The 27,698-nt window shown below is 38.1% G+C and overlaps 3 protein-coding genes across 3 annotated transcripts; all 3 read left to right on the forward strand.

The window, feature by feature from the left end:
• Nucleotides 1–267: 267 nt before the first annotated feature.
• Nucleotides 268–3,353, forward strand: LOC141707318 (receptor-like protein kinase HERK 1). The gene has a single exon (XM_074510408.1). It carries the CDS (start codon nucleotides 589–591, stop codon nucleotides 3,088–3,090), a length of 2,502 nt encoding a protein of 833 aa, XP_074366509.1. The 5' UTR covers nucleotides 268–588; the 3' UTR covers nucleotides 3,091–3,353.
• Nucleotides 3,354–12,029: 8,676 nt separating this feature from the next.
• Nucleotides 12,030–12,891, forward strand: LOC141705912 (uncharacterized). The gene has a single exon (XM_074508778.1). It carries the CDS (start codon nucleotides 12,206–12,208, stop codon nucleotides 12,683–12,685), a length of 480 nt encoding a protein of 159 aa, XP_074364879.1. The 5' UTR covers nucleotides 12,030–12,205; the 3' UTR covers nucleotides 12,686–12,891.
• Nucleotides 12,892–19,116: 6,225 nt separating this feature from the next.
• Nucleotides 19,117–20,951, forward strand: LOC141688773 (uncharacterized). The gene is made up of 2 exons (XM_074492899.1): nucleotides 19,117–20,193; nucleotides 20,940–20,951. Exons 1-2 carry the CDS (start codon nucleotides 19,117–19,119, stop codon nucleotides 20,949–20,951), a joined length of 1,089 nt encoding a protein of 362 aa, XP_074349000.1.
• The last annotated feature ends 6,747 nt before the right edge of the window (nucleotides 20,952–27,698 follow it).

Raw genomic sequence — 27,698 nt, forward strand, 5'->3', positions numbered from 1 at the left:
AAGTAATTGATTCATAAAGACATTGTGCATGGCACGGGTTTTAAACTAATAATTTAATTAGAGTTCTATTAAATATATAAGATTTATCGACCCATTACATAACTTTTATGATTTTAATATTTGATAAAAAAAATAATAAAAAAATAATTCCTTTTATTCTAAAAATAAGCATTTGTCAAATTTTGACTGTACGTGTGATGTGTCCCATTTTGTTTATTTTATCAAGTAATAACTCCAAAAAATAGACCATAGTTTAAGCACAGTGTGGCAGTCCTAGTTCTCAATTTTCAAAGTGTGCACCTTGCTATACATAACATATACACACAATCAATGCATTCAATACTCAATATTAAATTCAAAACCCCCCTTCATTTTTTTGGTCTGATCCATATCTATGTTCACTCTTCTCTATTTCAGCTGAAATGATCAAAAGGTGTAATCTTTCTCTTCTTTATTCACATATCTTTGAAGGGTAATCTTTATTTCTAGTGTTTTTGCTCGAATATTACTAATTCTTGCATCAAAATCTCACCTTTTAGCTCTATTTAGCTCAAAGATTTCATCTTTATAGCTTTATAATCTCCTAAAATGATTATTACTTTTATGTTCAAGTTTTTTATATGGGCTTCTTGTTTGTTATTTTATTTTGCTTGCTTTTCTTGTGGATTTGTTCCTGCTGATAAGTATTATATAAACTGTGGATCAACTACAAATGTTACAATTGGTAGTCAAGTTTATCTTGCTGATAAATTAGCTTCAAAGTACCTTTCAAGTCCTGATAATATTTTAGGCACTACTAGTTCAAATTCTATCCCACAATCAGATGAAACTGGTCTTTATAAGAATGCTAGAATTTTTACTAAAGATTCCAAGTATACGTTTTTGATTAGCCAGAAGGGGAGGGTTTGGATTAGGCTTTATTTTTCGCCATTTGTTTATGACAGTTACAATCCAAATTCAGCAGAGTTTTCAGTTTCGATTCCAAACCATGTGTTGCTTAGTGATTTTAAGATTAGTTCTGTTGTTAAGAAAGAGTTTTTGGTGAATATAACTTCTGGTTCCCTTGTGATAACTCTGTCGCCTTCCGTGAATTCGTTTGCGTTCTTGAATGCACTAGAAGTTGTTTCTGCCCCGGATTTTCTAATTACTGATGATGCCCAAAATGTCAACCCTGCGGTAAAGTCTAATGGTCTGTTGACGCAAGCGTTGGAGACTGTTGCAAGGGTAAATATGGGAGGGCCATTAGTTACATCTAAAAATGATACGTTGGGGCGAACTTGGGTTCCTGACACAAGGTTTCTTTTGGAACAAAATCTTGCTGAGAATGTATCAAAGATTGATTCTGTCAGGTACCCTCCTGGAGGAGCCACGGCGGATATTGCTCCAAAAACTGTTTATGGTACTGTGACAAAGATGAAATCTGAAGATGACCCCAACAGCAGTTTTAATGTTACATGGGATTTCCCTGTTGATCACGGGTTTCAGTATTTTGTACGCTTTCATTTTTGTGATATTGTAAGTGATGGTCCTTCTCAGATCTACTTCAACGTTTACCTTGATTCATCGGATGTTCTGCCCGACTTGGATCTGACCACTAGAAATCTTAATTTTCTGGCGACTGCCATATATATGGATTTTGTTACTTCAACAATATCTAGTGGCAAGCTTCGTGTTAGTATTGGTCCATCTCCCGTAAAGAATGCTTATCCTGATGCAATCCTTAATGGGCTAGAGATAATGAAGATAAATAATTCTTTGGGAAGCCTTGGTGGGATGGCCACTGTGCCATCTTCAGGATCAGGATCAAAGTCGAACGTTGGAGTAATAGTTGGTGTAGTAGTAGGAGTTGCAATTGTCTTGTTGATTGTGGGACTCTTGTTTTATATTCGCAGAAAAAGAAGACTGGAACGACTTCATCACTCAAAAACATGGGTCCCTCTGTCTCAAAATGCCTCCTACACAATGGGAAGTAAATATTCTCACAAAACAACTACTAGTGCCGGCTCAAACATTGGATATAGGTGTCCGTTTGCGGCAGTTCAGGAGGCAACAAATAATTTCGACGAAAGCTGGGTTATTGGGATTGGTGGTTTTGGAAAGGTTTACAAGGGAGAGTTCAGTGATGGCACAAAAGTAGCAGTTAAAAGGGGTAATCCCAAGTCCCAACAAGGTTTTGCGGAATTCCGAACAGAAATTGAAATGTTATCTCAATTTCGTCATCGTCATCTTGTTTCCTTGATTGGGTACTGTGATGAAAAGAGTGAGATGATTCTGATATATGAGTACATGGAGAATGGAACTCTAAAGAGTCATCTGTATGGCTCTGGTCTTCCTAGCTTGGGCTGGAAAGAGAGGCTCGAGATATGTATTGGATCAGCCAGAGGCCTTCACTACCTTCACACTGGATATGCCAAAGCAGTTATTCATCGTGATGTTAAGTCTGCAAACATATTGCTTGATGAGACATTTTTGGCCAAGGTTGCTGATTTTGGTCTATCAAAAGCAGGACCTGAGATCGATCAAACCCACGTGAGTACAGCTGTGAAAGGTAGTTTTGGGTACCTTGATCCCGAGTATTTTAGAAGGCAACAGCTCACAGAAAAATCTGATGTGTACTCTTTTGGTGTTGTTCTGTTTGAAGTCCTCTGTGCAAGGCCTGTTATAGATCCATCACTTCCTAGGGAGATGGTCAACTTAGCTGAATGGGCAATGAAGTGGCAGAAGCGAGGACAGTTGGATCAGATTATAGATCCCAATCTTGCAGGGAAAATCAAACCAGATTCTCTTAGAAAGTTTGCAGAAACTGCAGAAAAATGTTTAGCTGATTTTGGTGTTGATCGGCCCTCTATGGGAGATGTCCTTTGGAATCTGGAGTATGCACTTCAACTTCAGGAGGCAGTTCTTCATAACGATCCTGAAGAAAACAGTACCAATATCATCCGTGACCTGTCTCCTCAGGTCAACAACTTCAGTCATATCATTTCCACCACATCAGCTGGGCAGCATGAAATGTCTGCTACGGATGATGATCTTTCAGACGTATCGGTGAGCAAAGTGTTCTCTCAACTGGTGAAGTCCGAGGGTAGGTAACTTATTCAAGATGCATGCTATACAGGCTTAGATATTTAAGTGCTCGCACTGTGGAGGTAATATCAAGTAGCTCTATCAGCTGTCTGGATATAGAACCTAGGACTAATAATATAAGCAGATAAGAGTGCAACTAATGTATTCCAACCTTATCAGAATGTCCTAGGCTATAAGGTGAGGGAATGTCGTTGCATGATAAGGTCCATGAGTGTAGAGTTGTTCCCTGCAGTGGGCTGTTTCAAAAATAGTAGTTGTTTTGTTGTGCAGTTTCTGACTTTCTGTCACCTTGTTTAGCTTAAGTAGTACAGCAAAATGTGTATCTGATGGTCTCTGAGCTGGGTAAACTTCTATTGCAAATTTGCAATACAATTGACTTGGCTATATGATTAAACTATCTTAACCAAGTAATATATCACCCATAACAACAGAACTTATGAACCTGTAACAACATCAAAGATGGGATGGTCTCTTGATCCTCATATATCCTGATCATGTGAACCCCGTAAACTAAGAGTCTAATTCACATCATTATCATACGTCAACTTGTTCAACTTTACAAATGGCACCACAATTGTAGTACAGACTGTTGAAGGGACAAATGGCACATTAATTGCTGTTGGTTTCATCGGTTAAAGCTGCACAAATCTTCTAAATAATGATCAAATTAACATAGGCTCCGTGTGGGATTACCGTTAAAAATTGTTGTGTTAGAAAAAAAATCAGATGACTGTTTAGTAATTTTTTTGATACGTAAAAATAATGATGTTTTTGACAAGGTTTGATTGTGAAATTAGCATCTAATTCCTGCAACAGCAGCTTTTTCTAAAAGCATGGGGCAACTTTTAAATTTTACCAAAAAAACTCTGCAACAGCAATACCAAAAATACCTTGTTGCAGTACCAAACACACCTCAGTCATATTCCTAGTAAGAGTGTCAAACTAATCGACTTTACAATACGGAGGAATACCTAAATTCTCCGGTCACAAATTAATTAAAATTAACAAGTGACTTTATAAGTAGATAAATACATATAAAGTCATATTAATATTTGGATAATTATATTTATAAGTTAAATTTTTTTTTACTTAAATTAATTAAAATAAATAATTTTTAAATATAATTATTTTAGTTCATGAATTTCAAATTAGATTAACATTTTAAAAAAAAATAAAGTTAATAAAAAGGTTAAAAATCAAAATAAATTGAGAAAAAAATATGTCTTTAGCAACATTCAACTTGTAAACTTATAAGTTATAAATTTGACTTATAAATTGGGTTAACAAACACTCGTCGATAAACTGTTGCGGACTTATAAGTTATAAGTAGCTTTAGGGGTGTAAATGAGCCGAATTAAGTCGAACTCTTAAGTGTTAATGTTTTAACTCGAATTCGATCTTGAACTTTTACCGAATCAAATTTTTTGTTCGTATATCAATTCATTAAGAAAATAATTATTCGCGATCAACTCACGAACTATGACTTAACGAACGACTCACGAATATTGTTCACGAACTTTAAATCACAAACAATTTAGTTTAAAAAATTGTTCTCAAACTTTTCAAATTTTGCAAAAATTTCACTTATTCATATTTTAAAAAATATTGTTTTTTTAAAAAACTATAAAAAATAAACAAATAAATTTGAGTATGTAACAATCTTATTTTGATTTAATTATGATATTTCTATTTAAATAATGATAGATAGTCCATACTAATTGAATACATGAACATAAACTATGTAAAATAGTTATACATTTATCATCGAACATGTATTATAATTTAAATTATATAAATATAAATATAAATATAATAAATGGATTAAATAAATGGTAAATATATTCATAGAATTATGTACACACAATTATTAACCAAATATTGTGTCACGATATCTTTTATTTTTACGAGCATATATACTACTAATTCATGTACTTATTCAAAATTTATTTTAACAAGTATATTAACGAATATTACTTACGAATTGACACACGAATATTGTAATCGAACTTTTGTTTATGTAGTGCTCAAGTTCGGTATATTTAGAATGTACTCACTAAACTAAAGAACATATATCAGAAAACGGACTATAGTTATCGGCATCTCATTTACACCACTTTAAATAAGATTAATGACAGTCCCGTTAGTCAGCGTTGTTAACTCGACAGAAATGTGTTGACCGTAATGAAACTAGTAATTGGAGAGAACCCGGAACGCGTGGATGGTTCTTCCGAGTCTAACGGTCAAAACTATTTTCATTCTTTAATCAAATAAATTCTTTACTTCAAAATTAAAAGCATTCTTTTAAATTTCTAAAATTAGTCACAAATTTTGCTAATTGAATCATTATAAGCAAATATTCTTTTGTACAAATTTTATATTAAATAAACTCTTTGCATTTTATAAATATAAACCTGTCTTTTAAAATTTATAGAAAAATTTAAATTTTATTTTAAAAATAATCGAATTTGATAATTTTAAAATAAAATTTATTTTTTAAAAAAGGCATAACAAAATATTTAAAAATAAATAAAGACATATTTTTAAAAATTTATATGTAAATTAAAAAATCTTAGTGCTTCTATTAAAATATTTAAAAATATCTTTTTTTAAAATAATTAACATTTAATTTGTTATTTTAAATCATAATTATTTACTTTAAAGTTATAAAAAATCAAAAAAATTGTTAAATAAATTATGAAAATACCTAAAAAATTACAGTGAACTTTAAGAAAAATGAGAAAGACATATTTTAATCTAAAAATAAAAATTAAATAGAAAATTGATACTCACGATAAATCAAAATGGGAAAAAAATTATAAAAACACACGACAAATGTATGAGTTATTGGCTGGCAATTTGATCCATACGAGATCTTATAAAAGATAAAGGTGTTGGAAATCTTCTTAAAAATTTAAATTCGAGATACAAGCAGCGACTTATATGTATGTATGTATGGTTTTGTGTAATAACATTAGCTTATTTGGACTCCACTTGAGATTTCATGTAATAGAAGTATGTCCACCAGTAAATGATAACTAGCATATTAAATCATGCGAGACACGGGTCATTATCTAGCAATGTTTCGGAACAGAGACCGTTTAATTTCTGAATTTTTAGTTTTTATAGGTTTTGCACTACAATAAAATAGTCAATAGACATTATACCATATACATCGCTGTAAAAAATAACAGATATTAAAGATATTTTTTAACATCGATAAATTTGAAAACATCAGTTGTAAACAAAACTGATGTCCAAACTATTTTCTAAAAAAATAAAAAAAAAATCGTAGACAGTTTCCCCCCTTTGTGATAAAAACATTCCTTCTTAAAAAAATTATAACCTCCCCCATTTTCCCCCAGTTCTCCTTCGTCTCTCTCTCAAATCTCTTGTATCATCTTCTTTATTTCTCTTGGCTCTCTCAAAATACAAACACACCCATATATATTTTTAAGATATTACATCGCTTTATTTATTGGTAACCTGAGTTTTTTAAATCAGATAATAACTAATGTCTTAGCGTGTATGACATGTCTTTTCTATTTACAGAAGCATTGTTGTATATGTCAATTGATTATATTTCTTGTTTTCACATCGGTTACTAAATGATATCTTAGTATATCTAATATATTGGTTATTTATCTAGAAACAGTATATTATATCGTCTTTTACATCGGTCCAAAATTGATGTAAAAAAAGCGACTTTTAAGTACACAAAGACATTAATTTTGAACATTTTGGACATCTGTTTCAATTCGTTATCTATTGACATTTTTCGTAGAATAGTCCCTAATAATTTAAAAAAAAGTTTACGAAATATGTCAGTGAAACCAACTTATTCTCAACCATTTTCTAGCCTGTTGAGTGATGGTATATCATGTTATGTTACAGTTTCTTTTTTCTAGGCTTTCATGATTCCAATGATGACAAATTTTTCTATGTTAGAAGCTGATGTTTGTACTTAAATACACATCAGTTATAACTTGAATTGGGATGTCTATACTATAATTTTTTATAACATATGTCAATAAAATTAATTTTCTAAGCAAGTTACTTGCATTATATTCTAGAAAACATATAACACACTAACTGATTTTTTACATACACGTCGTTTCTTTCTTTGAAAATGATGTATAACATGTTGTATAACATCAAATAATTTTCTACAAGACTACAACTGATGTCTAATTAGCTCTTAGATATAAATTTTCTAGCAAATAAATTGATGTATATGCACATCTTGGACATCATCATGTACCGATGTCTAATGAACTTATAAACATCAGTTTTTACGAAAAAACTTATTTTTATATTTTTCTTAGACATCACTTTTGCCCGATATCTATTTAACTATTGGACATCGGGTTTTATTCCCCCCTCCATATTTTTTCTAAATTCTACTATGTCTCTCTTTCTCTCAAATCTTTTTTATCATTTTAATTTTTCTATCGACTCTGTCAAAACACAAACACACACATATATTTTTTTATGATATTAAATCACTTTCCTTATGGATAATCTGAGTTTTTTAATCAGACAAAAACTGATGTCTTGGTGTGTATAAGACATCTTTTCTATCTATATAGCGTTATTCTATCAGTCAATTAATATCGCTCCTTATTTTTCATATCAGTTATTTATTTAGAAATGATGTATTATATTATTTTTCGCATCAGTCCGAATTCAATATGAAAACCATGGACTTTTTACTAAAACCGTGAAATCAATTTTGAACATTTGTTTGGAGCTGTTGTCTACTATCATTTTTTCTTGTAATGATGTTAATAAATGAATTGTACAGTCCCTAATAATTTAAATAAAGTATACATCAAATATTAGTGAAAGCAGCTTATGCTCAATCATTATTTAGTCTATTAAGTGATGGTATATCATGCGATATTTACAATTTCCTTTTTCTAGGCTTTAATGATTCCGACAATGACAATTTTGTTGGTTTTCAATGATCTTGAATTAAAGATTGTTAATATTAATCGTAATTTATGTAGTTTCAATATATATAGGTACTGTAAATTGATTGAAACTTGTTGTGTATAAATTGATAATATATGAGTGTTAAAATGTCAATACTATGTTGTTATTATACGACGGAAGTGTGTCATTAACAAATATATGTATGTTTATCGTTAATTCATGATGTATTTATATGTTGTGTTATGGGAAGTCCTCGAATTGATTAAAAATTTATTGTAGCGTCATTTTAATTGGGATTAGTCTTGCTCGTAAATTATTTCAACTTATTTCATATACTAACTTAATAATAATATATGTCATTTTTATAAATAAAATTTTCTAAATTCGTTTAAAGTGTCATAAATATTAGTTTAAGATCATAAATATATCATCCTTTTAGATCTCAATGAAAGAATTTATAGAATAATTTATGTCAATTATTTATTAATTATTCTTTAAATATATCAAAAGGAACAAATCAAGTCATATAATTGAGTGAATTTATAAGCTGTATTCATATATTGTAGTTCTAAATATTAAAGTAATTTTATACATATTTAGTTACACAATATTTTCAAATCTTTAATAAAAATAGTTTTTGATAAATTTTCATGACAAATAATATGATTTAAGTTTTTATAATATGAAATAAGTCTGTATCAAATTAAATAATTGTGCAGGGTTAAATAGAAATATAATGTTTGTTATATTAAAAAATTACAATTTACTTATTTTTTAAAAGGGTAATGTCTAACATTGTTAGATTCTAATATATATTTTAAATTAAACTGATAGTTAGCATTTTCTTATAATTATATAAATTTAATTTTCTTCTTATAATTCTGAATAAAATAAATTATAATTTAAAACTCAACTAATTTATAATTTAACATAATTAAAAATATCACATTCTCATATACACATATTTTAAAATTTGATAATAATGCATATTTTTCTAACCAAATGGATATTGAGAAAAAAATTGTTGAACACTACCCAAATTTTTACCCGACAGTGCGATAAATTGAGACCAAGTCTTGAGTATTTTTTAATAATCGGGTCAAATCCTTGGCAACTCACCACAAATCAATGTAACAACTTTGATATACATTATTTATTGACTTGAAATTATAAAGACATCCAACGCACTAATTAATGTGAATATAGAATGTTAGAAACACCCAATTTCATTCGGATAATGTCATTATCGAACCATTAAACGAATGTACTAAATCCAGAGTAAAGAAAAATTTAGCTCGGTAAGGCTCTGACACCATTTAAGAAAAAATGAATGAATTTTGATCATTTTTTAAAAATTGAGTGACATTCGATGTTGAGCTCAAAATAAGTTTAAATATATTAGTCCAAATAAAAACTAAAAATAGTTATATTTATCGATACACTTAATGGTCCTTCTATCTCATAATTGTTGGCTTCTTTCGCTTTTTACGGTCAATTTGACCAAATGACTAAAATATAATATTTTATTCTCCTTTTTTATGATTATCACATTTGATTTTAATAAATAATTATAAATATATAGTTAGTATATTACAATTATCTATATATAGAGAATAATTACTACTTATATCATATCATGAAGTTAAATAATTTAAAAATATGTAAGTTGACTATATACCATATATGACTAATTTATTCTATATAATTATATATTACAAAGTACAAATATAAAAAAAGATGGTTAAAAGTTATTAGTTAATCTGAATTCATACAATTCAAAAATTTTACTTCTTCCGGACACACAAACTCACATAATATGTGTATAAATACTAACACATATGGTTGAGTGGTTTGATGATTAGATATTATGTACAAATATTACATATAAGGGCATATTAGTCATTTCACCTCATAAATAAAATGTCTTACTAATTTTATGTTGATGTTGGTGAATTATATAAATAAAGATAATGATAAAACAATTTTTATCAAGTCAACAACCATTACTAACAGTCAACTATCTTGACTAACTGTTTTGACTAACAGTCTTGTCATTATTTTCAACTAGAATAGTGCAAATGAGAACCTGATAACTTAAGTTATTTTTTTGATATGTGATTTTCAGTTTAGTGACTATTTTGAGATTTAACTCTTTAAAATTGTATTCATATTCGACTCGTTTATAAATTGAAACGAATTCGGGCTGAATTTTTTTAGAACCCAACACTGTACTATTCGTGAGCGTATCGACTCATTTACAGCTCTGTCTATCTTATAAATATTTATTCAATTTAATTTTTTTCACCTAATTTAAGATAAGTTAGCATAAATTCCTTAAAACAAAAGGTGTATAATTAATTTGACACGGAAGCAGTAGCTTATAGAATACAAAAATCAAAAATCAAAAATCAAATTGGTTTCTCCCGATCTTTGGAAAGCGGAAATCGTAATCAGAGCAAGAATGAGTATATAAATTTATCAAGCAAGTGATGTCCCCCATTTACATGAAGTGCGGTACGTGTGTGTAAATTTGATCCTTAATTTTAATTTGTCTTTATAATTTTTTCCAAAGATGTGCACTCGGGCGATGAAAACAATATAACCTTTTTTTTAAAAGTTGCCTCGGAAGTTCCGTGTTTATCTCTACATTCAACTTTTTTGAATATTCAGATCGACAATACAAAAAGACATCCCACTCGGATTGTTAATTAACCTGTCGTACTAAAATTTTATGATAGAGGAAGACCCGAATAGAATGTAATACTTTTTAACACTCCCCCTCAATTATGCGATATTTTTCGCTACGATTGACAACAACAAATACAATCAATTCCCATATTCATACCAATAACTAATACTTAAATTAAATAAATGATGGTGGAAAGACTCGAACTCGAGTACCTCCCTAAACTGAGCTCTGATATCATATTAAGTAATTAGTCGCACTAAAATTTTAAGATAATAGATGAAGAGCCGAACATAATCTTATACTATTTAACAATTCACATACAAATCATTAATCATATTTTAATATAATTTATTATTACATATCGTTGTTGCTTGTATATTTTTCAGGCTAACAATTTTATGAGGGAAATGCCAAAAATGTGTTTTTTAATTCCAATATCTTATATGCAAATTATATTCTTAATCTAATTTTAAAATTATAAAATGCTCGGCGCCTATTGGTCTGTAAAGCGAAACTCGACAAAATGATAAAAAAAAAATTAAGTATGATGATTACATATTATTACTACCAAGTGTGGCCTTAAATTCAACGTTAGCAAGAGCAAACTTTGGTGAGTAATAGGTTTTATGATGACGCAACTAGTATAATTGAATTATCAATTAAATAGTTTTTTGTTATTTGCCATATAAAAAAGTTTGTTAATTTGGCACCACTTGAGTGGCTATAACAACAGTAAAGTTAAGACTTTCCATATCGGTACGGCTAACAAGCCGTCATAGATACTTTTTGAGGTCTTCTTACTCGCTCAATATCGTTAAGTATGACAATTATCTACACACATGCCACCCTCATTCGCCTGGATTCTAGAATCGTTACTATATTGTATGGCATTTTTTAGGAGATTGATAAGTGGAAATCGAAATTATAAATTGATATGAATTAGCAATTTGATTGTGTGAAATAATAAGGATTTGATAAATAAATCAAATTGATCATACATTTCATTTCATACACGTTTTTGTCAATTTCATTTCCATTTCAGATTTTCATTTATCTAAATTCTAATCTAATATTATATATATATATAATTTTTATATAATTTATATGAAGAATGTGCATAATTTCTTTATTGGAGAACCATATAATTAAATATCCAACTTATAAATGATCCAAAGTTAAATAAGGTGCTCAAATCTACAACTTGTATGGACCGAAATTGTCACCTTTATGAGTAATTGGCTAACTTGTAAAATCCAATAATCCACATGGGTGGTACTATTACTAATCATGTGCCATTCTTTTTAATCCTCACTTGATTCCAATCCATTGAATACACAACTCCCTTCCACAACCATCCAACACAAATATTCAACTCTCCTGTTAGATAAACCATTATCTCTCTCTACCTTTTCTTGCATTTTAAGCTCTCCTAATTAATTTCTATCATAAAAGCCTATATCCCCACTATCAAAATAAATCTCAAGAAAAAAGCCATAACATATGGCATCAACATGCATTCCAGATTGTGTTGATGATCCCTGGATTCCGGTCCGAGCCACCTACGTAAACCTCTACAAGTGGCCCGAATCCGATGCGGAATTCGTAAGGTCGGTCAGTTCTAATGGTCGTGTGACGGATATTCATTATCCGTCTACACGATCATTTACTAGGTCAGTAAGTACAAATGGGCGTTTGGATGGACCGAGTCATCCTAGGGTTGTGGATAGTATTTCATGCAGACAAATATACTTGAGAAGCTACACATTTTCGAGGAAAGAAAGTATGCCTCAAAAGGCAAGAAAATGTGCTTCCCGGATCAAAGAAAGAGTTTCGTCTCGTGGACGGACGAGGAAAGTTTACGGTGAGGGTCAGGGCAACATTGTAATTTTCAGAAGGGCTAAAGAAGTTTCTTGCGCCGCCATGAATGTGGTTTTCCGGCGGTTGTTGTCTTGCACCACCAAAGTTGACGTCGTAGGATAATCATATATATATATATATATGTAACTTACAGTGATAATAATATAAAGATACATGTAATCATCTCCATCCCCTCTCTGTCTTGCTTTCTGTTTGCTTACTGTTTATATTGATATACACACATGAGGGAGAGGTGATGTAATAATTATTCTTACCTTCCGTTTATTTTACTGTAAAACTGAAGTTAAGATACCATGTTTTCAGTTTTATTGCAATGATCTCAATATGCATGAATTTCTTTTACAAATCTCCTAATAATGTGTTATATCAAAAATTTGGCATTGGATTGACTCGGGTTAAATGCGGGCTAATTACAGTCAAACTCAGTATTGCGTTGTGAAAGTGAGGACGCGTCCAAACATTAAGGACGCGCCTACCTGAGAAGGGATATGTTACGAGGCGAGAAGAGTGCGTGGTCAAGGAAGGACGCGTCCAGGCTTTATGGACGCGTCAATGTTTATGAAAGTGCTTGGCAGATGAAATTTTATGGTGATGGACGCGCCTACTTTAGCAAGGACGCGTCATAGGAGGTGAAACGCTGTGCATGATGGTTTAAAGGAAGACGCGCCCTAGATTCTAGGACGTGTCCTGTGATTTTGAATGCTATAATGAACGATTGATGAGGAAACAGGTTTGGATTTATGAAGTTGAGGACGCGCCCAAAGGGTTAGGACGCGTCCTGTGTTTGATCTATATACTTTTGATGTTGAATTCAGGACAAAGCTTGCATGGAGAGGAGCAATGGAGGTTATTTTTACTAATGTATTTGTTGCAGGTACTCTTTGAAGAATTCCCTCCTTGAGACGGTCAAGGAGGGGGATGTCCGTGAAAAGCTTGAAGGCCTCCAGGGGTATGCCTGATGATTGAAGGCCTCCTCCTGTATTCAACGGGTGTCCTCGTTGGGGATGCGGGGTTAATTTTGGTGTGTGCTTTGGGAGCTCTGTTCTTGTATTCAACGGGTGTCCTCGTTGGAGAACTTTGGAGTCATCCTGCACTTTGCACCCAAGAGCTTGAGATCACCTGTCCTGCTATCTGGTGGGTTATCCTCATTCGGGGGACAGGGACGCGTCTGGCACTTGAGGTGAACCGTGGCTATACCTGCATTCGTAGATCAAGGGAGATAGCTGTAGCGGAGTGTTATCCTTGCGCAGGGAGATGCACTATCCGTGAAGTCCTACGATTACGGACGAGCCTTGGGCCTTCGCGGTTGGGCCTCATAGTTGGACATTCCTAAAGCTAGCAGAAGATGGATATCGGATAGGCTTCTACCGGGTTTAGGAGTAAGAAGTCTAAACTCATTAGACTTCTTGTTCTATGAGAACTGCGTCAGGCTTGATCCCTATATAAAGGGTACGTAGGCACATTGAGAGGGTAAGAAGTTGAGAGCTGATAAGAGAGCCACCACTTACCCTGATCAATCTCAGCCTAAAACAACCACAATCAACCACACACCGCTTAAGTTTCCGGCGAAGAACCACTGTCACAGATCTTAGTTCCGGCGAGAAACCTCAATCTTTGTTGTTACAAGATTCCTCCGTCAACAAATTGGCGCTAGAAGGAGGGGGCTAATTAAGGTCGCAATCTTGGGAGGAAAAGATGTCTTATAATCGTGATGGAAGTTCTTATGATGGAAGTGACAGTAGGTCAGAAGGAGAAGGCGGAGGGCGTTATACTCGCCATGAACCTTACGTTCCCAGAAACATGGCGGATCCACCAAGGGCTCCAGACGTAGGGGGGACACCTCCAGTTCTCATCAGCAACGCTGATATATTGGAGCAATTATATCGTATGGGGGATACTCTTAACAGTTTTAACTCAAGACTGAACATGGTGGAGCGTCGAAAGACGAGGAGAGGTCGTCGTTTCCCCCGTCATGGTCATGCCTTGGGAAAAGCCCCTGTAGTTGAAGGAGATACCCAAGGGAGCGGGGAAAACCCCCGAATCACTCCACGGCGTTTGGAGTATTCAGATGATGTAGAACCTATTGTGGAGCTTGCGGATGAGGACACTGAAGGCAGAGAAAGGCCTCGCCTGGGCAACCAAGTAGTGCCACACCCGCATAGGTCTGGACGTACGATGGACGAGCGTCGTCGTGCGGAGAACACTCAAAACCAAGACGAGGGAGGAAGGGATCTTTCAGCCTTGAAAAGGAGGCTTGACATAAGGTTGGAGGACGACGATTTGAGGATGTTGCTGGTAGAATGGCAAAAGGAAGGAAACGACGGAGAAGCGAGGCCCCGTGATACGACGCGTGTGCCCCCCGCATTCCAAAGGGATGACGGGGTGCGACATCGCGAGCACGAGCGTGCCCCTCCGCGAGGAAGGCCCGGGAATTACTACCGGGGATATCAGAGGAATGGACGAGGAAGAATGGGATATCAATACGGAAAAGCCCCTTACAATGGTAGGAGAGGTGGAGCGCACTCCGCTGGAGAAGCCCCCGCCGTTATTCCCGTAGCTTCCCACAGCGTTACTGGTAACGGGTCTGGGGCGCGTCCTCATGACCAGGACGGCGGGCGAATTCAAGTGAGAATGCAGAACAATGATGAAATTCCGCGACGCGGTCAAGATGAACCTCGCGTACGGGAAAATATCCAGGACCAAAATGGTAACGTGCCACCGCCGCAGCCTCGGGGCGAGGGGCGGCGAGATCCTCCGCCACACCGGGGGGTAATCAAGGGGAATTTCAGCAAGTCGCAGAGCAACCCCAGCAACCTAATATTCAAACCATTCCTGGGGTAGGGACGTTTAATGTGAACGACCTCAAGAGGTTGCTCAACCATCTTGAGGGAGGAAGAGTGACGGCGACTGCGCAAGCTCCTTCTCCTTTTGCTGCTGTTGTGAGGGAGGCGCAATTGCCCGCGGGATACAGGAACACAACCAATGACTTGCGTTTCCACGGGAACTCTGATCCTGTGGAGTTCTTGGGGCATTTTAACATTGAAATGGATGTATATCAAGTACCTGATTTGGCTCGATGCCGTCTCTTGGCAGCCACTTTCAGAGAAGGCGCTCAACAGTGGTTCCAAAAACTTGGTCCAGGTGTAATTACATCCTGGGAACAGATGAAAACTTTGTTTTTGACATAATTCCAAGCCGCGGTGAAGTACACACCACCTGTTACCACACTGGCTAATGTGAAACAAAAAGAAGGAGAAAGTTTGACTTCGTATTTCAAGAGGTTTAACGCAGAATCTACTTTGGTGAGGGGCGCAACTGATGAAACATTGAAAATATTGCTTATAGCTGGGTTGCGTGTGGGGACGGATTTCTGGAAGCACCTACAAGGGAAGGACCCAGTGTCGTTGGCTGATGTGCTTGCGCAGGCGGAGTCGTTCAAAGCAATCGAGCAGTCGCTTGCAGAAACAAAAAAGAATGACAATGCCTATAACTCCAAGGGGCGATCCAAGAGAAGGGACAGATCCGTGAGCCCAGATTATCGGCGAAATGCCAGAAGCCCTAACAGGGTAAATGTTGTGAGCTCGCGGAGAGAATGGAGCCCACCATCGAACTACGAGAGAAGAGTCAATAATTATACACCGCTGGCAGCGTCCATTGATCATATCTTCGAGGTAAATAAGGATAGAGGAATCTTCAAGAAGCCCGACCGTTTAACTTCCTGGCAGAGTAGAGACAAGAAGAAATATTATGACTACCATGAGTCTACTGGCCACGACACCCATGAGTGTCATCACTTGCGGGATGAGATTGAGGAATTGATCAAGGCAGGATATCTAGGAGAATGGATTGAAAAGGTGAAGCGACGCAGGGGACTTGATGACAAGGGTAAGGATGAAAAACAGCCCCCGCGGGCGGAGGATGTTGAAAAAACAGCAGAGGTCAAGTTTCAGAGGGCTGGCAGTATCAGGGCAATTTTTGGAGGACACCCTTTTGTTGGTGATAGTAATCGAGCACTGGAGAAAAACGCGAGAGAAGCGCGACATCCACCGCTCACCAACATCCACAGCTTGGAAGATAGACCCCCGAAGGTCTTTAAGGGGGAGTCCGCTGATATTACGTTCAAAGAAAAAGAATCTAGGTGGGTGCATCATCCTCACAACGATGCGCTGGTGATTACCATGCTCATTGGGGCAATGAACGTACATCGAGTCTTCTTGGATAATGGGAGTTCTACAAACATCTTGTACTACAGCACCTACAAAAAGCTGGGTTTCCCAGATAGTGACATGTATTTCGAAGATGCGCACGTCTATGGCTTTACTGGGGAAGCAGTGAGAGTTATGGGTTCTGTCAGGCTTCCCGTCACACTCGGGGAAGGAGCCTTGTCGGTTACCCAAATTATAGATTTCAAGGTGCTAGATCAGGATTCCGCGCACAATGTGCTGGTCGGCAGACCTTGGTTGAGAGCATTCAGGGTGATAACCTCGATACACCACTTGATGATAAAGTTCCCAATGCCAAACGGGGTTGGTAGTCTGAGAGGGTCACAGTATGAGTCACGCGACTGCTATCATAAGGCTGTCAAGGAATTTCATAGAAGAAGGTATGAAGGGAAAGGTCTCCCATTTGAGGATGTAGAAGATATTCATACAAAACCAAGTGGAGAGGTCCATGCCCACTACTTCGTTGAAAGCCCCGGAAAGGAAGAAACCAATGTCTCTGGGAACTCTTTTTTGACGCGGGGACGTATTTCGAGGATCCGTAGCGTGGAGGAAGTGGTGGTGAACCATACCGAGGCGATCATACAGAAAGAAGTTAACGGGGAAAAGTTGGAGGGAAGAAGTGAGATTTTGCGAGGTCTCGGGAATAACCTCAAGGTGGATGCTCCTCAAAAAAAGGACACGCCCTTGAATGAAATTGAGGTTGATGCTTCTCCAAACGAGGACGCGCCCTCAGATGCGAAAGTGGAAGTGGAAGACCCCCGGGACTTTGATTTCGATTTGGATCCCAGGATCCTTATGCCCGCCGAAAAGACGGGACCGACCGAAGACACAATATCTATTCCAGTTGATAAAAATGATCCGAGCAGGGTTTTGAAAGTGGGATCCCATTTGGATGATGAGATGAGAGGAAGTCTTGCCCGCTTTCTAATTGCAAATCTTGATGTTTTCGTATGGAGTCATTCAGATATGATAGGAATCGACCCGGAGGTAATGTGTCACCGTTTGAATATCCTCCCGAATTGCAAAGGCATACGTCAGAAACGCCGCCCGGTAAGTGGAGAAAGGGCAATAGCGTTAAAAGAGGAAGTGGACCGGTTGTTGGAGGTGGGGCTGATCAAAGAGTCTTTCAACCCCGAATGGCTTGCAAATCCGGTACTGGTGAAGAAATCGAACGGGAAGTGTAGAACATGTGTGGATTTCACAGATCTCAATAAGGCCTGTCCAAAGGACAGCTTCCCGTTGCCAAGAATCGATCAGTTGGTTGACGCAACGGCGGGGCACGTGTTGTTGAGTTTTATGGATGCATACTCCGGTTACAATCAAATTCCGATGTATGGCCCCGATTAAGAACATTCATCTTTCATTACTGACAGGGGGTTATACTGTTACATAAGAATGCCGTTTGGATTGATTAATGCTGGCGCGACCTACCAGCGGTTGGTAAACATGATGTTCAAGGATCAAATCGGAAGAACTATGGAAGTGTATGTGGATGATATGCTGGTAAAGTCCAAGGTAGCGGGTGACCACATCAAGCACTTGATGGAAATGTTTGACATTCTGAGGAGGTTTCGTATGAAATTAAACCCGCAAAAATGTGTGTTCGGCGTGGAGTCGGGCAAGTTTCTTGGGTTCATTGTCAACCACAGGGGAATTGAGGCCAACCCCACAAAGATCAAGGCATTGATGGATATGAAGTCACCCACCAATGTGAAACAAGTACAGAGTTTGACTGGGAGAATCGCCGCGTTAAATCGATTTGTTTCCAAGTCGTCCGATAGATGCAAGGAATTTTTCAAGGCGATCAAATTAGATGGGAAAGACTTTGTATGGACGCCAGAATGTGAAGATGCTTTCAAAAGAATCAAGGAGCATCTGGGAAACCCTCCCATGTTGTCAAAGCCGTTGGATGGGGAGTCTCTAATACTGTACCTCGCAGATTCTGAATATTCGATTAGTGCAGTTCTGGTAAGAGAAGAAGATGGGCAGCAATAACCAGTGTACTACGTGAGCAAGCGGTTACACGACGCTGAAACTCGCTACACAAGCATGGAGAAACTGGTTTACGCCCTAATTCTTGCGTCAAGAAAATTGCGACCGTATTTTCAAGCCCATAGAATTGAAGTTCGTACAGCGTACCCGCTGCGACAGGTTCTGCATAAATCAGAGTCATCAGGTAGAATGCTGAAATGGGCTGTGGAGTTGGGACAGTTTGATTTGGAATATGTACCTCGAACAGCGATAAAAGGGCAAGCCTTAGCCGATTTCTTGTTGGAATTTGATTCTGAAATAGATGATAAAGCTTTGGTAATGCTGCATCCGCCTTATTCTGAGGAGTCTTTGGAAGAGTTTCCGCATCCTTGGTGGATCTTGCATGTGGATGGGGCGGTTAACCATGGAGGAGCGGGTGCGGGTATAGTACTTGTATCTCCGGAAGGCCACCATCTGATGAGCGCCATTCATTTCAAGTTTTATGCAACCAATAATGATGCGGAGTATGAGGCGCTGATTAATGACCTGAAAATCGCTTTGGAAATGGGGGTGCGGAACTTAATTGCAAGAAGTGACTCAGAGTTGGTAGTGAATCAGGTGAACGGGGGATTTCAAGCGCGAGGCCCACGAACAGAATTATACTTGAGATGTACACAGCGCCTGATTGGAATGTTCAAAGAAGTTAGATTGGAATGTGTTCCGCGGGAGAAGAACGGTAATGCGGATGCTCTGGCAAAAATGGGGTCGCAACAAGAGGCTGTGTTGTTAGGATCCATACCCCTTGAAATCCAGGAGATTCCTAGTATCCCAAAGGTAGAAACTATGCAAGTGGATGAGGCTCCCAAGGAAACATGGATGACGCCCATTCTAGCTTACATTCGCAAGGGAACACTCCCCGAGGATAAGTTTATGGCTCGCCGACTCCGCTATCAGGCTGCAAGATACGTGATATACGATGAAGTCCTGTACAAAAGAGGGTTCAACCAACCTCTGCTTAGGTGTGTTGAAGAAGAAGAAGGAAATTACATCCTAAGAGAGGTGCATGAAGGAATCTGTGGCAATCATCCGGGGGGTAGTTTGTTGGCAATGAAAGTTTTGCGCCAAGGGTATTATTGGCCCACAATGAGAGAAGATGCTACAAATTTCGTCAGGGCATGTGATCGCTGCCAGCGCTTTGCAAACTACTCGTCTATGCCGGCGACACTCTTGACGCCTATGGCAAGCCCGTGGCCATTCGCCATGTGGGGAATTGATCTTATCGGGGAATTGCCAAAAGCTAAAGGAGACGTCAAATATGCAGTGGTTGCGGTCGATTACTTTACTAAATGGGCGGAAGCTAAGCCATTGGCTACTATCACCGCAAAGAAAATCAGAGATTTTGTTTTCAACTCAATTGTATGTAGATTTGGAATCCCTTACAAGCTTGTCTCCGACAATGGAAAGCAGTTTGATAGCAAGGAGTTGCGACAGCTATGTGAGGAGTTGAAAATCAAGAAGGAGTTTGCGGCAGTCTATCATCCTCAAAGCAATGGACAAACAGAAGCTGTTAACAAAATAATAAAGCATACCCTCAAAACCAAGCTGGAGGAACGTAAAGGGAATTGGCCTGAAGAACTCCCGAAGGTGATGTGGTCATACAACACTACGCCGCGATCTACTACGGGAGAAACGCCGTTTATGCTAACTTACGGCTACGAAGCTATGGTCCCCGTGGAAGTTGGATCGGGATCACTTCGCAGAGATTGTTACGGGAAAGAAGATGCTGAGGTTAATCAAAGGCTTCATTTAGATCTCTTAGAGGAGACGAGGGAAAATTCTCAGCTAAGGCTAACGGCGTATCAGCAGCGCGCCGCAAGGTATTATAACAAGAAGGTAAAAGGACAATTGCTGAAGGTGGGGGATTTGGTACTTAGGAAAGTGATGCCCAATACAAAGAACCCCCTACATGGAGTGTTTGGAGCTAATTGGGAAGGACCGTACAAAATAAAGTCCATCATGTGGAAGGGGACTTATCACCTTAAAGATATGGACGGGAAGCTAGTTCCGCGAGCTTGGAATGCGGAACATCTCCGAAAGTATTACCAGTAAGGCGTGGCTTTGGCCCCTTGCATATTTCTTTTATCATTTTGGGTTATGCCCAGATTATAGGCTAGAATTAAATAAATTCCTCCTAGCCTAGGGGGGTAGTGCATGTACTACTTACCTTGGGACTAGTTGAAGGGTCATTTTTTAGAAATAATTTCCCCACAGAGCATAGTAGCCGTGGGACTGGTGCACTTTTGACACCAGAACGCATTATAAATAAATAAAATTTTGAAAATTTCCAAAAAGATATTTGCTTGGTTTGCTTAGTTGCATGACGCGTCCTAAACATAGGGTGCGCCCTAAATGAGAGCTTTATACGAATGATAACTGAAGTAATGGTTGTCAAAAGGAATAATGAAACTCAAGAAAAATGGAACTAGGAAGTGTACTATTTTCAAGGACGCGCTCAAGTTATCTTGGTTGCTGAATGTTACTATAATTTTGACAAAACATAATTGAAAAAGAAAAAGTCCTTGCTACGGACGCGTCCTGCCTGAAGGATGATGTATTTTTGGATCTAAGGTGAGGCGCGTCAAAACAATAAGACGCGCCCACTTGTGCTTTGTGCCTTGATTAAATACGCAGGTATAACATGAGGCCATGCTTGTATATTTTTTTTTTTTTTAAAAAGACGCGTTCAACTAAGAGGACGCGCCCATAACGGATATTCGCTTGACTTGTAATGGTAAAAATTGACGCGTCCTAAACATAAGACGCGTCTATATGAATGGCAAAATAGAATACTAAAGTAAAAATATGCATGGGTAAGGCAAAGAGGCTTCATAAAGAAGTACAAGCGAATGAAGTTCAAAAATAGACACTACAATTTGCAAGGCTTCAAGGGGCCCGCACCCTTAAAATAGTTCAAGTAAAGTGCATGTAAAACATAGGACGCGTCCTAGGCAGGAGGCGCGTCCTGTGGCTTGTCTTGGTCTTCTGCAGGGGGAGGCTGAGTCTGAAGTGGAGCAGGATCAGGGGACGCGTCCTCTTCCTCTAAACCTAGAAAAATCCTCTTATTCTTGATAGAGTCCGCGGCCCTGACCCTGAAATCATTTACCCATATCTGGGTATCTGCATCAAACTTTGAGAATGTATACTCTGGGTCGTTGGCAATGAACCCAGAGCACCATTCTTCAAACCCAGCTTGGAAGCCGTGCTGGTAAACTAGCTTTTTCTCCTCTGTCCATCCATGCAGCCTATCATCATTTAGGGTGTCAAGCTCCAGCTGCATGGTGGAATTCAGGGCGATGACGCTGTCCATTTGCTTCTCTATTGAGGAGACATTGCCTTCCAAAATAGCTTTTTCTGTTTCTAGACGCGTCCTCTCCCCCTCCAGACGTTTGATCTCAGCATCTTTTTCTTGGGCAAGCAGGGTAATGTATTTTTCCAGAGATTTAACTTTGTCTTCAGCCTGGCTCTTCGCAGTATCTGTAACAGCAAGACGCGCCCTGAGCCTGGCGGCCATGTTAGCACTTTGCCTGGCATGCAGGTGAAGCTCAGCTGCAGCCCTCACCATGGCCTCCTCTGTTTGCTGCTCTGTTCTAAAAGTCCAACCTCTGACTTCATCCTCTGTGAAATCCCCAACAGAGGATGCGCCCAGGTATCTGAGAACGAAAGACTGGTCATCAGGGACAGTCTTTTGACGCTTTGAGGGCGCGTCCTCCAGGCTTTCAGGAATGTCTAGCACAGTGGTGTCGATTATCTTGGGAGGAGGAGAAGGAGTTGCAATACGAGTTGGGGTTTATGCTTTTGAATCCACCTTTGTAGGAGCCTGTTTCCTTGCCCTTAGTTTTTTGGAAGCCCCAATTGTGAATCCTTTGGGGAGTGAGGCCATATCTGTGATATAAACAGGAAAAGATATTAGTTAAAGGCATTAAGACGCGTCCAGGGAGCAAGACGCGCCCATGTTGTGATATAAAATTCTACATGCATGGCAGATTAAAGTAAGAAGGTACATGAAAAGATGGTAACCAAAATGAATAAATACATAAAGATATAACAAGGAAAATGAAAGACATGAGTAATGCATATATGTATCAAGCAAAGAATGACGCGCCCTACACATATGGCGCACCCTTCCTAGAAACATGTTGGTTATGACAGGTTATGGAAAAACACAAGTTGTAGGAATATAAAACAAGAAGGACGCGTCATGTGAAAAAACGCGCCCTTAGCAGATGTATGTGCATGAAACACCTTTGATTCTTATGTAAGTTAACATTTTTTGAAATGGGGAGCTAATTTTTATAGCTGTGGACGCGTCCAAAATTTATGACGCGTCCTCCCTCACTTAAACTTACCTTGTTCTAAGTTGAATTGCTTATTAATGTCAATCTTGACCACCTCTGCGGCACTGAGGCCCCTGGTTTTTTCTGAAGTTGTGAGAACAGGTTTGCCGTTATGAAATTCATGGAACTTGCAGATAGAGCCAACCCGGGGTGATAACGCGCCCACTAGCTTGAGGTTGTCTTCTGTAATCATGTCTTTGAGGTTAAAATGCTTCTCTGCATAATGGAGAACCTTGTCTGCCCTCTTTTTCCTTTTCCCTGATAGTTCCTTCTGGACTCTTTTATCTAGAGATAAAGGATGGTAAGAATTTGTTAAAGAAAAAGGGAGGACGCGCCATACCAAGAGGGCGCGTCTAGTATATGAAACCATGTTTTTTGAGTCACTTACTTGGTTCTAGGTTGAAACGAACACGGGATCTCTTGACATCATAGATATAAAAGAAGGGTTCTTTCCAATCCCTTTCATGGCTGATCTTGCCTTCATTAAATCCCTTGTTGTTCAGCCACTTGTTGACAACGAAGAAGTGATAACCAGGAATTGATTTTCTTATGCTGAAAAAGAAGCTGAATTCCTTCATAGAGGGCGCGCCCAACTTGAGGTTGTGATACATCATGTACAAAGCCCAAGCCAGTTTGTATGAGTTTGGAGACAACTGGATCGGAGCGACGTCATACCACTTCAGGATCTTCTTAATGTATGGGTGCAAGGGCGCGCCCACGCCTAGAGAAATCAATTTTGGAGTAAGCACCATTCGGGGAATCCTTTGATTCCCAATGTTAAAAATATGTGGCCTCATGGTTCGAAGAGGGCGCGCCCAGATGCCTTCCATGTCGTAGTATTTCATGTGCCACTGGATTTCCAGGTCAGACGCAGTAGAATCAAGAGCTACACATGCCAGCTTACCCTCTTTTTTCCTTCTGACATTCTTCTCTGCTTCAGTAAGGGTACCGAGCCTCGCCCAGTCACAATCTATTTCTACATCTGAAGGTTCCCAATGCTCTAGGGGAGGATCAGACTTTTGAGGAGATACGGGATACGTCTCAGGGTCAGGAATCCTTCTTTCGAATTCACTTACACTGTGTGGGGACGCGTCCCCAGAAGATGACGCGTCCTGTGTGTTTGACGCGTCCATATCAGAAATAGCCATTCCTTGAGGTTTTTGGCTTGTAGTAGGGATAATTTCGTCGTCCGTCCAATCTTCGATGGCGACCCTTGTATGGAGAATTGGAGTTCTTTGCCTTTTGAATCCCTTCTTTTCCATTCTTGAAATTATGGGAACATGGTCCATAGAATCAGAGCTGGAATCAGACATTATTGAGTTTTTTGATTTAAGGGAACCAAAGACGCGTCTTTCTGCTCTAAGGAAGGAGTTCGTCCTGTGGATTTCGGGAAAGTCGCGTTTAAAAGTGATCAGAAGTGGGGAGTAGATTCCAAGGCGTTTGTTGAGGGCTTTGAATGGATGAAATGGTTAGAAGGAAGACGCGTCCTCCAGCTGCAAGAGAATGAATAAATATTTGAGGACGCGTCCATATGTTAAAAAAAAAGAGGAGAAAGGAAAAACTGGAAATATGGAAGGACGCGTCCTAGAAGTCTACCGCAAAGGGTGTAGAAAAAAGACGCGTCCTAGAATGCTACTGGCCTTGTGTTACACTACTTGCTCGGAGCAGTTTAAATGTGTCTTAAATAATAAGATGTACGACGCGCCCTAATGGGAGGACGCGTCAGTTATGGTTGCAGCGTAATAAAGTCTTAATCAATTACAGTCGATTTTTGGGAAAATTCTCTACAGAAAAACAAACTAGAAACATGCGACTACAGGATTGAAGAAGCAAAGTATGAGACAATTACATATATACACACAAGGAGAATTAAGAACGGTGCATGGAAACTTGAAGCATATGAACGGGTTTTTTGCTCATTAAATTCGATTTACTCAAGTAAATAAGAAAGTAAAAGAAGATTTGTGTACCTTTTAAGTTGAGGAGTGGATTGAACTAAAGAAATCAGGAAATGACCGGCTAAATCGTCGGGGTTTCGAGCTCAAAAGCTTGAGAGCGGCGGTAATAGTGGTTTCCGGATAGAATAAGGTGCAATTATGGTGAACCTAGGGTATTTATAGAAGAAGGACGATCCTAAGGACGACAGCTGTACACCACATGCAGAAGGTGAAAGTGAGACGCGTCTTCCTGTCACGACGCGTCCACCTGTTTTGAGCCAAATTTCACTTGGAAAGAAATTCCAATTTTGTTTTTAACTGCAAATGGAATTTGGGGGTAGTTGTTATACCCAAAATTTGGTATTAGATTGACTCGGGTTAAACACGGGCTAATTATAGTCAAACTCAGTATTGCGTTGTGAAAGTGAGGACGCGTCCAAGCATTAAGGACGCGCCTACCTGAGAAGGGATATGTTACGAGGCGAGAAGAGTGCGTGGTCAAGGAAGGACGCGCCCAGGCTTTATGGACGCGTCAATGTTTATGAAAGTGCTTGGCAGATGAAATTTTATGGTGATGGACGCGCCTACTTTAGCAAGGACGCGTCATAGGAGGTGAAACGCTGTGCATGATGGTTTAAAGGAAGACGCGCCCTAGATTCTAGGACGTGTCCTGTGTTTGATCTATATACTTTTGATGTTGAATTCAGGACAAATCTTGCATGGAGAGGAGCAATGGAGGTTATTTTTACTAATGTATTTGTTGCAGGTACTCTTTGAAGAATTCTCTCCTTGAGACGGTCAAGGAGGGGGATGTCCGTGAAAATCTTGAAGGCCTCCAGGGGTATGCCTGATGATTGAAGGCCTCCTCCTGTATTCAACGGGTGTCCTCGTTGGGGATGCGGGGTTAATTTTGGTGTGTGCTTTGGGAGCTCTATTCTTGTATTCAACGGGTGTCCTCGTTGGAGAACTTTGGAGTCATCCTGCACTTTGCACCCAAGAGCTTGGGATCACCTGTCCTGCTATCTGGTGGGTTATCCTCATTCAGGGGACATGGACGCGTCTGGCACTTGAGGTGAACCGTGGCTATACCTGCGTTCGTAGATCAAGGGAGATAGCTGTAGCGGAGTGTTATCCTTGCGCAGGGAGATGCACTATCCGTGAAGTCCTGTGATTACGAACGAGCCTTGGGCCTTCGCGGCTGGGCCTCATAGTTGGACATTCCTAAAGCTAGCGGAAGATGGATATCAGATGGGCTTCTACTGGGTTTAGGAGTAAGAAGTCTAAACTCATTAGACTTCTTGTTCTATGAGAACTACGTCAGGCTTGATCCCTATATAAAGGGTACGTAGGCACATTGAGAGGGTAAGAAGTTGAGAGCTGATAAGAGAGCCACCACTTACTCTGATCAATCTCAGCCTAAAACAACCACAATCAACCACACACCGCTTAAGTTTCCGGCGAAGAACCACCGTCACAGATCTTAGTTCCGGCGAGAAACCTCAATCTTTGTTGTTACCAGATTCCTCCGTCAACATAATGTGTTAAGTTCAAATAAAAAATCTACTAATCTTATTATAAAGTTTAACTAAAATTTAGTTTTATCGTTCTATGTCTAAAATTAATCTTTTCTACGAGATTAATGAGTCATGTGATATATGTGTGGCGAATGTATATTATATTTCTGAAATCTATAAATAGTTCGCGACCGAAGATATTTTGTTATTCATTATTCGTTTATTTAGACTTTTTTAAATGAGAACCGTGAAAATTGGTGATTTTCAAAATTAAAATTGATAATTTTATAAAATATAATTTTTTATTTTACACAAAATCGACAATTTACCAAATTCAAAATTTCAATTTAAAAAAAAATCACTACTTTCAATCACGTAATCACCGGTTATCGTGAAAGCGTTTTAAGAATTTTTTTTTTAAGAAATTTTAACTAAAACGCGGCCCTATTCATTTATTTATATTAATAAAGATGAATCTTTAAATATTTACTTCATACGTATCCTGAAGTTAGTTTTGGTAAAATTCACCACAGTAAATTAGGCAAAAAAATTAATACAATCCAGAAAAGAAAAAGTTACTGATGTTCCAATAATATTATTATTACTATTAGATTACAGTTTTAGGAGATGATCTTCTTTGCTTAATTTGCCAACCCCTTCAAATGGGATTGTTGTCTTTTATTTATACTAAGTCTCAAATGGGCTTTTTCCTTACAAATTGGGCCTTCTTGGGCTTTACATAACGTATTACAACTAACTATAATTCCTTTGGGCCGCCTTGTCTTGGTCCAACATTTGTCCCCCTCCTTGTTTTTGCGCAATATCTTTAGATTTGCGTTTTCCTGCTTTTTCGCCTTTGCGTTTTGGATCTCGGGATTTTTGTTTTGATACCTGGATAAAGTCAGTGTCTGGACAGGGTGATAAAATGCAAGGGAATAATAGGGAAAAGATGAACAAACAAAACAAAAAAGGAATAAGAAATAACTGAAACTTCGGGATAGGAGTCAACCGTGTGTGCCTGAAGGAAGGAAAGAATTAGATGCAAAGCTTTCTTGTCTTGTTGTTGTTTTCTTTCT

Source organism: Apium graveolens, chromosome 2, assembly GCF_009905375.1.
Source record: "Apium graveolens cultivar Ventura chromosome 2, ASM990537v1, whole genome shotgun sequence".
In the NCBI taxonomy this organism is placed as follows: domain Eukaryota; kingdom Viridiplantae; phylum Streptophyta; class Magnoliopsida; order Apiales; family Apiaceae; genus Apium; species Apium graveolens.

Excerpts from the sequence above, each read along its gene's own strand:
- LOC141707318 (XM_074510408.1), top strand. The coding sequence starts at position 589 with ATGATTATTACTTTTATGTTCAAGTTTTTTATATGGGCTTCTTGTTTG.
- LOC141705912 (XM_074508778.1), top strand. The coding sequence starts at position 12,206 with ATGGCATCAACATGCATTCCAGATTGTGTTGATGATCCCTGGATTCCG.
- LOC141688773 (XM_074492899.1), top strand. The coding sequence starts at position 19,117 with ATGCTGCATCCGCCTTATTCTGAGGAGTCTTTGGAAGAGTTTCCGCAT.